The 11368-nt window shown below is 44.5% G+C and overlaps 1 protein-coding gene across 4 annotated transcripts in view; it reads left to right on the top strand.

The window, feature by feature from the left end:
- Positions 1-11368, top strand: part of PLEKHA1 (pleckstrin homology domain containing A1) — a 67023-nt gene that overhangs the window by 51661 nt on the left and 3994 nt on the right. For 2 of the 4 annotated variants that reach the window (XM_060171138.1, XM_060171140.1), the window contains 4 exons: positions 1588-1656; positions 8382-8446; positions 9503-9566; positions 9989-10078. In XM_060171138.1, the coding sequence (XP_060027121.1) occupies positions 1588-1656; positions 8382-8446; positions 9503-9566; positions 9989-10078 (288 nt within the window). Of the gene's footprint in view, positions 1-1587; positions 1657-8381; positions 8447-9502; positions 9567-9988; positions 10079-11090; positions 11237-11368 lie in introns of all 4 variants that reach the window. The other 2 variants (XM_060171139.1, XM_060171137.1) reach the window with 2 other exon arrangements.

Here is an 11368-nt window from a genome sequence, read left to right as displayed (position 1 = left end):
CTCGCTCTCTCTCTCTCGCTCTCTCTCTCTCTCTCGCTCTCTCTCTCTCCTCTCGCTCTCTCTCTCTCTCGCTCTCTCTCTCGCTCTCTCTCTCTCTCTCTCTCGCTCTCTCGCTCTCTCGCTCTCTCTCTCTCTCTCTCTCTCTCTCTCGCTCTCTCTCTCTCTCGCTCTCTCTCGCTCTCTCTCTCGCTCTCTCTCTCGCTCTCTCTCTCGCTCTCTCTCTCTCTCTCTCTCTCTCGCTCTCTCTCTCTCTCTCGCTCTCTCTCGCTCTCTCGCTCTCTCACTCTCTCTCTCTCTCGCTCTCTCTCTCTCGCTCTCTCTCTCGCTCTCTCTCTCTCGCTCTCTCTCTCTTGCTCTCTCTCTCTCTCTCTCTTGCTCTCTCGCTCTCTCTCTCTTGCTCTCTCTCTCGCTCTCGCTCTCTCTCTCTCTCGCTCTCGCTCTCTCGCTCTCGTTCTCTTCCTCTCTCTGGACTTGGTGCTGTGCTGACCTCAGCTGAGAGCTGTTAGCCTTGGGCCACTTGCTAACTTCTCAGGTTTTCAGTTTCTTTGTGAGAAAAAGCATATTATGTAACCTGCCCTCCAGGGTTTGTCTCTGAAAGGGGTAAAGAAGAGAGAGAGGCAGAGACAGAGCGCTCTCAGCCTTAGTAAGAGCTGTTACGGGTTAGCCCAGAGCTGCTCCATTAGCCAGAGCCACTGTCGGGGGTTAGAAGAAGAGCAAGGAAGTGCCCCCGTAATCCTGGCTTCCAAAGTATGTTTTCAGAATTGAAATAATCTTTCTTAAGTGAGTTAATTAAACCTCTAATTTCATAAGAGAATAAACATTTTTAAGTTTGAGAAGAAAATAAATTTTCAGTGGATAAAGAAATACTTAAAACTCTATTACAGTTCTGCTTTACTTTTCACCACTTTACAACCATTCCGCTTAGCTTAGGTCAGCCGAAAGGTCTTTTAGTAAAACCCTAATTGTTTGACATTCTTTCGACAAGGCAAATGAAGTTGAGGGCTGGATGTTTCTGACCATAGCATGTCCTAGAGTAAAGTCAGCATTCTCAGGCTGTGACTCACTCTGGCATTAATTACAGCTTTAAAGGACACATTCTTTTTGTCTTATCGTTAAGTTTGAAATACCAACTCTTAGAGACACTGATGTCCTTGCACAAAAATTGTTTTATTGACCGAAGAAATTTTTTTGCTCCAAGTAGGTTTGCTTTATTAAGTACTTGTTGCTTTGCTGCAAAGTAAAAGCACTTATAGAGAGGCATAAGCATTTTTACAGATGGAGAAACTTGATGTGGTTTAATGACATTTCCTGTGCGTGCCCTTCAGCTGTGATAGCTGATTGCTTTGGAGGTGGAGGATGGGGAGACACTTTTTTTTTTTTTGAGGGGTAACTGTTAAAGCATATTATATAAGAAAAACTGAAAGAGCTTGTTCAAGACTTAAATAGTGAAAGCTAAAGTTTCATATACCTTCATATTGTGAAGTTTTGAAGTTTCTGATTGTGGGACCATAGCAGAATTATGAAGTGGACATTAACATTTGGCGTTCTTAGACACAGAAGTCTCATGCCTGTGTTCATCTCTGCTAGATGAGAAACTGGAAGAGAAGATATTTTCAGTTGGATGAGAACACAATAGGCTACTTCAAATCTGAACTGGTAGGTTGCTGTGCCATGGATGTTGTTTGAAAAATACTTGAGAACTGCTACACAAATACTTATATATACATATTTTTCTTATCCTGTTTTCTAGTTTTTAAATAATTAAAATTTGGTTTCGAGAGGTAAATACAGCTCATTTGCTTGTTTTTGTATTTTTATTTGTTTTGCTGTGGTGCTTCTGGTCAATGTATTTTTGTTAGCTACATCTTAATTTAAAAAAAAAATTTTTTTAGTTCATTTTGGCCCATGTAATTAATCTAGCTTCTCTAAGAACACTGAGAATTCTTACCTAGCTTGGTCTTATGATAACCTTGTAGTCTAGAGTCCAAATCTTCCATTAATTTCTCTGAACATGAAATATATCGGTAAAAACATGAGAGTAAAATAATAACTTCTATATATAGCAAAGGACTTTAGGATTTAAATATAGTTGGCTAAATTAGATTACAAATGGTCATTAAACATTTCTTAGTCATCCATTTAACCAAACTACCAACGTGCCAGGCTAGCTTCGCAGGCGGGAGAGAGAGACGACCAGGGACTCATGGCTGAGTTGGTACTCAGTTCAGTCTTTATTCATGTGGAACGCAGTGCAATCTAAGCTCTCCCTAATCACAATCCTGTCCTTATATATCCTGAGGCGGAAGTGTCTGGTCCTAAGAGGATGTACGTAGGATAGGGGGTGGGGAGAAGGAAAAAGCATGCAAAACAGTGAGGATTAAGCCAATGCCCTGGAGGCAGGGTGGTGCTTAGTTAACAGTGGTTATGTAAATAGAATATAGTGTTAAATAGGGGGGATTAAACCAAAGAAACAGAAGGAGTCTTAGAAGCAGAGTTTAGAAGCAGACCAACACCAATGGACAATTTCAAGAGCGCATACAGAAAGCACATGACTTCAGGCAGCACTTGGGTCACTCAGTCACAAAGACCTGGTGCTCCGGGCCGCCACAGAGACCCACCTGGTAGACAACACACGTTCTGTGTGCAAGGGCCCATGGCCCAGCCTCTGCTCCCCATCTTCAGGGGGCAGCTTCACAAGATGTGAAGCAAGTTCTACCAGTGTTTCTGTGTGTCGGTGAGTCTCTCTCTGTCCCTCTCTATGCCCCTTTCACCTCAGTTTCTCTCTCTATCCTATCAAATAAGGGGAAGGAAAAATGTAGGATCCATTTTGCAGGCACCAAGCCTCTGCAATGACCCTGGTAGCTAATAAAAAAAAACAAAAAAAAACAGAATACAAACCTATGAACTGTTTTATGAGTATTTATATCACCCTAGTCTACTGTAATTTTTACCACCTGGCCCTATAGAAGTTGTTTTCTAATGAAGACTGCCCCAAACAAACAAACAAACCCACATATGCAATCTTTTCAAGAAATTCTGCTCTAAGTCCTTGCTTCCATTCAAGCTCAAGAGTAGCAGTTAAGTTCTCACCTAGGCCTAGAACTACATCTTAAATTTAAAAAAAAATTTTTAAATATTTTATTTATTCCTTTCGTTGCCCTTTTTTTTTTGTATTGTTGTTGTTACTGATGCCATTTGTTGTTGGATAGGACAGAGAGAAACGGAGAGAGGAGGGGAAGACAGAGAGAGGGAGAGAAAGACACCTGCAGACCTGCTTCACCACCTGTGAAGCGACTCCCCTGCAGGTGGGGAGCCGGGGGCTCGAACCGGGATCCTTACCGACAGTCATTGCATTTTGCACCACCTGCACTTAACCTGCTGGGCTACCGCCCAACTCCCCATCTTAAATTTTAAAAGTGTACTTCCAGCAACAGTTCACCTTGAAAGAACAAAAAAAACACCCAGAGTCTTCTGTTTACAGATTTCCTCAAAGGGGCCTTGGAGCAGAGGGTGGGAAGAACGTAGCCTCTAAAAGTCAGCATTTGGGCCTCTGTATCTCTGCCTTCTCTTGCAGCACTCTCTTGACATTTGCTTTGCCTGTTTAAGATTGACACTTCATCTCCTTGCTTTGTGAGATGTCTTGATCCTTTCTCAAATAGAGTCAAAGATTGAAGATCTCAGTGTACTTACCTTGTGACCTGAACCTTCTATAGGCTGAAGAATACGTCGAGTACACTTCCCACACGTGTGCTTATTCTCTAGAGCCTTTGGGGGCTGGGCAAGGCACCAGCACAGTGCTGCCCAATAGAGCTTTTTATTCAGAGAGAGAGAGAGAGAGAGAGAGAGAGATGGAGAGCAGCTACTGGATGCTTTCTCCCATATGTGGAATATAGACTACAGACTGAAGCAAGTGAGCCTGTGAAAAGTGGTCATGAAACCGTTCCTTGGCATATCAGGGCAGACACCAGACTTTGTGGAGGGTGTGGTGATTTACACTGTATGTCTACAGAAATATCCCCTGAAATCTTAGGAGCCGCTCAGGTCACCAGTAAACACACATGGGAAGATACTTAGCACGCTGCCAGCTGTGTCTGGGAGGATGCCTGGTGTGCCCGGCACCTGCAGGTTCAAGCCCAACTCCTGCTGCTCTGTTGGAGGCTTCAGTTCTGTCCTGGTGAGGACAGGACATCTAGACATCTATATCTATCTATCTATATATTCAGCGTCACTCATAGCTGTAGAAGCACAAATTAAAGCTTCACAGAGGTATTGCTTCTCACTTATCATTAGAAAGCTGCATAGCTGACTAAAGAAATGGCAAGTCTTGTCCCTCCAAAGCAGCCATAATGCCGTGCTCAAGTAAAAGGAACCAGAGCCTCTTGGAGAGGTGCCAGCCATCGGAGTGGGGACGGAGCCAGCCCAGAGCATACAGCTGTGACCGAAAATGAGAAAGGAGCCGAGGGGATAATGGGGTGTGTCAAAACTCTATTTGAGCGTCAAAATAATAGGATGGCAACGAGCCCTAGCATGAAGCAAGTCGTGATTAAATGGGGAAGGAAACGCTTTTTTCTCATCATAAAATCCCAGCTGGTCTGTAAGGAGGAATTAACGCAGCCAGAAAAGTCAGCATTTGCGGCTGCTATAGGAATGATGGTTTCAGGCAAGAGTCTCCCCATGTTCAGCACAACTGGCGGGCAGCAGACTTTCATGTGTGAGGTACCAGAGGGCCCACGTTCATTCCTCAGCACCACCATAAGTCAGAGCAGAGCAGGGCTCTGCTTAAAGACAAGCTGAGGTGGAGAGCGAGTGGAAAGTGGCTTGTGTGGGGAGGGTGTTGCTGGGAAATCAGTTGTTATGTAGGGCCCAGTATATCCTCACAGTGCTCTCACTAGTGAGAAAGGGGAAGGCTGGGGAGTCTGCATCATGGTTCTGCAAGACACTCTCAGGCCTGGGGCTCTGAGGTCTCAGGTTCAATCCCCAGCACCACCATAACCCAGAGCTGAGCAGGGCTCTGGTCTCTGTCTCTCTCTTTAAAATAAATTTTATTTATTTTTTATTTTATTTATTTAGTTTCCCTTTTGTTGCCCTTGTTGTTTTATTGTAGTTATTATTGTTGTTATTGATGTCATTGTTAGATAGGGCAGAGAGAAATGGAGAGAGGCGGGGAAGACAGAGAGGGGGAGAGAAAGACAGACACCTGCAGACCTGCTTCACCGCCTGTGAAGCGACTCCCCTGCTGGGTGGGTTCGAGCTGAGGGCTCGAACCGGGATCCTTACGCTGGTCCTTGCGCTTTGCGCCGCGTGTGCTTAACCTGCCCAACTCCCTAAAATAAATTTTAAAAAGAAGGAGGAGGGAGGAATACTGCACAGTTCTGGCAAGCATGACCTTAAGCAAGAGACCAGGGTTAGCAAGCTAGTGGGACAAGCACTGTGCTGCTGTGGCCTGAGAGAGCCGTGCGAGAGGAACACGGCATCGCAGCCTGTGGTTTCCCGCCCACACTGTGTAACCTGAGTCTAAGTCTCGCTAGCACCCGACAGTTGTACATCTAGAAACATCCACAGAACAGCTGGCCTTCTGCAGAAAAGGTAGCATGACAACCGGCCCTGGGTAGAACTCTGGGTCAAGAAATGCATAGTTTTCCTCTGGATGGAAAGGATGCTACTGGGGTGATGGCGTTTGGGTTTGTCTGTAGACTAGAAAACAGCATTGCATCACTGTGGAGTGTCAGGTTTTCTTAACTGTGATGTCATAACTGTTCCGTCAGAAAGCGTCCTTGTTTTAGAGACTTAGCAATAAAATATGCCCTATCGACAGTTTAGCTTGAGCCATTTCAAGTGGCATCATTCACAGTAGCAAAAACCTGGAAATGGCCAAAAACTGGATACAAAAGTTGTGGGACATCCCCTCAACAGAGCATTATGCAGCAATAAAAAAAGATGAGATATATGTCCTTTGGGATGAAGTGGATGCAACTGGAGAAGAGGCAGCTCGGTGAAGCAAGTCGGGCTGTGAAGGGCGCCCACAGGTGGTTCTGCTCATGTGCGGAATGTGGAGAATCAAGCCTGTGAAGGGGAAAAGGAATCGCAACCTGTATGCTAGACTAGGAGAATTATGGTGGTCTTTGGGGCACAGACCTTGGTGACAGGAGGGGGGACCTGGTGGTTATCTCTTGAGATGCTGCAGGCTGCAGATACGGAACCTTGGTAGTGGGTGTGGTGTGGAGCTCTAAGAATCGGGGAAAGTCTTTAAAGCGCACACAAGGTATTCATTCTATATAGTATACACATGGATGTACTGCTGTATAGTCTGAAATTGTTCTTAAAGTGAATTGTTGTGCAAAACTTTTTGACTTTTTATTTAAGAAAGGAGACATTAACAAAACCGTAGGATAGGAGAGGTACAACTCCACACAGTTCCCGCCACCTGATCTCCATATCCCGTCCCCTCCCCTGATAGCTTTCCCATACTCTATCCTTCTGGGAGTATGGACCCAGGGTCATTGTGGGGTGCAGAAGGTGGAAGGTCTGGCTTCTGTAATTGCTTCCCCGCTGAACATGGGCGTTGACTGGTCGATCCATATTCCCAGTCCGCCTCTAAACATTTGACTTTTTAGAATTCACTGAGTTATACAAACGAGAGAGACCAGAGCATCATTCAGCTCTGACGTACACACAGCAGAGATGGAATTCAAGGCCTTCGGGGCTTGGTTTGTTAAGTCCTGGGCTCTAACAAGTTGTCTCTCTGTCCCAATTTTGTAAAACTTAAAAAAAAAAAATCTTTTCTATTATTGGATAGAGGCAGAGAGAAATTGAGAGGGGCTGGGGGAGAGAGATAGGGAGACAGACAGAGAGACACCTGCAGCCCTGCTTCAGCACTCGTGAAGCTTTCCCCCTGCAGGTGGAGACCAGGGGCTGGAACTCTGTCCTTGCGTACAGCAGTGTGTGCGCTTAACCAGGTGCGCCACCACCCGGCCCCATCTTATAAAACTTTAAAGAATGATTTATGATTGAAAAAAATAAACTTCAGTTATAGCTTTAATTTTTTCTTAGTGCTACATAAAATTGTGGTATGTCTTAATAGCATGGTGTCATAGTCAGAGTGTGGCGTTTCACGGGGTGGGCACTATAAATTTATAGGAACTAGTTTGCTTTTTTTTTTTTTAACTTGGATACGCTACTTAATATCTAAACCTCAGCTTCCTCAAGTGAACAGTGCATATTGAAAGCCTAGCAGATGCCTGGTGCTTATCAAATAACTGAGCTTGTTCAAACAGTTTTGTGGCTGAGGAGGGGTGGCGTGAGGGCCTGATTTTAGTCCCCAGCATTGTGTCGGCCAGAGTGATGTTCTCTCTCATTGATTAATAAAAGGTAATATGGTTTTGTTAATTTATCCTTTCTTAAATAAAAAATAAATTAAAAAAAAGTAATATTCGGGGGCTGGGCGGTAGCACAGAGGGTTACTAGCATGTGGTGCGAAGCACAAGGACCGGCGTGAAGATCTTAGTTCCAGCCCCCAGCTCCCCACCTGTGGGGGGGGGGATTGCCTCATAGGTGGTGAAGCAGGTCTGCAGGTGTCTATCTTTCCCCCTCTCTGTCTTCCCCGCCTCTCTTGATTTCTGTCTGTCGTATCCAACAACAGTGACATCAAGAAGAACAATAATAATAACCAAAACAACAACAGATGGGAAAATAAGTATTTTTAAAAAGAAATTTCTAAAAAAAAAGGTAAAATAAAAAGTAATATTCTTTTATTTATTCCCTTTTGTTGCCCTTGTTGTTTTATTGTTGTAGTTATTATTGTCGTTGTTGTTCGATACGACAGAGAAATGGAGGAGGGGAGACAGAGGGGGAGAGAAAGACAGACACCTGCAGACCTGCTTCACCACCTGTGAAGCGACTCCCCTGCAGGTGGGGAGCTGGGGGCTCGAACTGGGATCCTTAGCCGGTCCTGCGCTTTGCGCCACCTGCGCTTAACCCGCTGAGCTACCGCCCGACTCCCAAAAGTAATATTCTTAAAGTGACACATTTTAAAACTACATATTTTTTACCTGGGACCTTTTATATCCAAACAGCATTCCATAAGTAGTTAGTTCTCTGCTCACGTGGTGCATGACGGGAAGTCTTACAGTTAATGACTTTTAGGAAGCTATACTGTCAACTATGGCTAGAAACTGTGTACTGTTTGCCAAGTCTCCTGTTGACGATTGTAGTATTTCAGCCACTCTCATCCTGGATAGTTTTAAGAAGATAGATTTATGTCTTAGTTGGACTTGAGGAAAGAATCATAATTTTCATATAGCTCTCCAAGTAAGACAACTAGCACTATAAAGAACGGTTTGAGAATGTGAGTTACACATCTGTTCCTTTGCTTTTCGTGCCAGGAAAAGGAGCCCCTGCGGGTAATCCCACTGAAGGAGGTGCATAAAGTACAGGAGTGCAAGCAGAGGTGAGCGCCCGCCCTGACCCACCTGCGGCCTCGAGGCTTCTGAGCACTCCGTGACGCCTTGGCTCCATCCGTGTGCTTTGTGTGTGGGATCTTTCTGTGCACTGGTGTGTGTCTGCTCTTCACAGCTGGGGTGTTCGAGAACCTTGAGAACCTTAGAATTCAAGTATTTGAAACTTCTTTTTGTTATATTTGAAAACTAAAATTAGGAAGCAGCTCCTATTTAGTAATAAAGAGCAAAAAGTTAATTGTAAGTAAGTGAAATTTATTATAAAAAAAAATAAATTGATAAAGATGATATGGATTTGGGGGCCGGGAGGTAGCGCAGTCGGTTAAATGCACATGGCGTGAAGTGCCAGGCCTGGTATAAGGACCCAGTTCGAGCCCCCGGCTCCCTACCTGCACGGGGGGGTCACTTCACAAGCGGTGAAGCAGGTCTGCAGGTGTCTGTCTTCCCCTCCTTTCTCCATTTCTCTGTCCTATCTAACAACAATGACAGCAATAATAATAATAGCAACAACAGTAATAAACAACACGGGCAACAAATGGGAAGAAATAGCCTCCAGGAGCAGTGGATTCGTAGTGCAGGCACCGAACCCCAGGGACAACCCTGGAGGCAAAAAAAAAAAAAGAAAAAGATGATTTGGTTTTATTATATCAATATTGTATCTCTAATTTTTTTTTTTTTTTACTTTTTTGGGGAGGGGTTGTTTGTTAATTATTGAGCTACATTTGGTACTAGCTAAAGAAGTGATAAGAAAAGCTATCAGGGAGTCAGGCGGTAGCACAGCGGGTTAAGCATACGTGGCACAAAGCGCAAGGACCGGCATAAGGATCCTGGTTCGAGCCCCCACCTGCAGGGGAGTCACTTCACAAGTGGTGAAGCAGGTCTGCAGGTGTCTATCTTTCTTTCCCCTCTCTGTCTTCCCCTCCTCTCTCCATTTCTCTCTGTCCTATCCAACAGTAATGACATCAATAACTACAATAATAAAAAAAAAAAGAAAAGCTATCAGACAATTGCTATTTAAGTGTAATTGGGCTTCTTTTATTAATTAACAGTGACATAATGATGAGAGATAACCTCTTTGAAATTGTAACGTCGTCTCGAACTTTCTACGTGCAGGTAAGATAGCTCTCTGGACATTGCGGATTGTTCTTACAAATTCATAATTTTGTGTAATTTGGGAATGGGTAGGTGCTGGGGACTGAACCGGGGCTCGGACGTCTAAGATGCAGTCCACCATTGAGCTACATCCTGTTTCCTACAAATTAATGGTTTGAGGTTTAATAAACAACGCTTACTTTTCATAAAAATAAGCCAAGTATATTACACAGCTGAGTTATTTCCCCGGCCTTGATTTTTTTCTTTATTTTTTTGAGAGATGTAAGAAAATAACTTCTAAAATGTTTTTGGAGACCATTGCCGTGCAAGTGACTTTGTTGTTCAGAGCGTTAACTACCAAGAAAGATGCACTGGGTCTGTCGAAGTATAACCGACAGCCAGCTTCTAGGAAGAGGTGACTACCTGAGTCCTCTCTCCCCTAGGCCGACAGCCCTGAGGAGATGCACAGCTGGATCAAGGCCGTCTCCGGCGCCATCGTGGCCCAGCGGGGACCTGGCCGGTCGGCATCTTCCGTATGTTTCCTGGTCCTTGGGATGATGTTCTCTGTGTCCTCCCTGCCCTGTCACGCCCCCCTTCCTGTCAAGTTACTTTCCTTCCTCTCCCTCTAATCTCTTATAATTTCTTTTCGTGCTGAGAATTATTCGCATGCTGACTTTCAAACCAATTGGACTTGCAGAAAAAAAAAAGAATAGTAATACCCTCCTAATGTAGTGCTTTCCTGTAGTGCTATGTACACATAACATGGTGTGCATTGTGTTGTCTGAAATGCACAAGCAGAGCCACTAAGGGACCCTCGTTCCCTTGCTTTGCTGCAGTGATTCTTGTCAGTGGGTCCACAGTCGGTGTAACTTGACAGGTCCGTGTTATGTCACATGGCCCCGTTACGCGAGGCAGCGTTAGTTGTAGCGTTACGTTTTCCCTCCTGCAGTGCCACTGCCATTAAACAACTTGAACTTGAATTTATCATGGTCCAGTACCTGGGAATAACATATGAGTTGAGAATACTGTGATCACTGGTTTCTGAAAGTACAAATTCTACTGAGAAACTTGAAAAAGTGGACTACTTCTGTCTACATACTGTGGTGTAATGTGTAACGAATGGCCTTTAGATACTGAGTATTTGTACTTCTGGTGTTTTCTGTTATTCATGATAGACGTTTCCCTTGTTGTAATCACTGTAGATCAGTAACTGTCTTCTCTTTGTCTTTCTCTCTGTCTCTTGCTCTCATTTTTTAAGTCATTCTTCTTTTACCCTCCTCGGAATACCTCAGAGACCACTTGCATAGGTGTTAATTTTGTAACTGCCATTTTTTTCTGTGTGACTTTTTCAGCAACCAAGTATGAGACTCTCTGCAAAAACCAGTGTCTGTTGGGGAGAGGAAGCGTTGGAGAAGGGCGTTTGTGTCTTGTGCTTTGTGGTGGGGGCAGGGCAACTCTCTAGCCGTGACTATCCGCAGAACTCGCACTTGCCCTCCCCTCCCCGGTCTAGGTCAACTCTAATCTTAGCTTTGCACTGTGTTCCAGATGCGGCAGGCCAGAAGGCTGTCGAACCCTTGTATACAGAGGCATACCTCAGGAGCTGGTGACTGCGGCACGTACGTGGGCTCTCACGCACACGTGCCTTCTCTCACTAGAGGGCCGGACTTACTCCTTACCACTGGGCGTAGAAAGTTGAGTTAACCAGACTGCTCTTTGCAGTTGCCATAACTGACTTCGTCAACACTAACACAAACTGTTTCACTAAAGTCGTCAGGATAGATTTTTACATTAATAAAAAAAAAAAAAAGAAAAACCAACTGATT

Source organism: Erinaceus europaeus, chromosome 14 (assembly GCF_950295315.1).
Source record: "Erinaceus europaeus chromosome 14, mEriEur2.1, whole genome shotgun sequence".
NCBI classification, from domain to species: domain Eukaryota; kingdom Metazoa; phylum Chordata; class Mammalia; order Eulipotyphla; family Erinaceidae; genus Erinaceus; species Erinaceus europaeus.
This window is presented reverse-complemented; position numbering and strand designations above follow the sequence as displayed.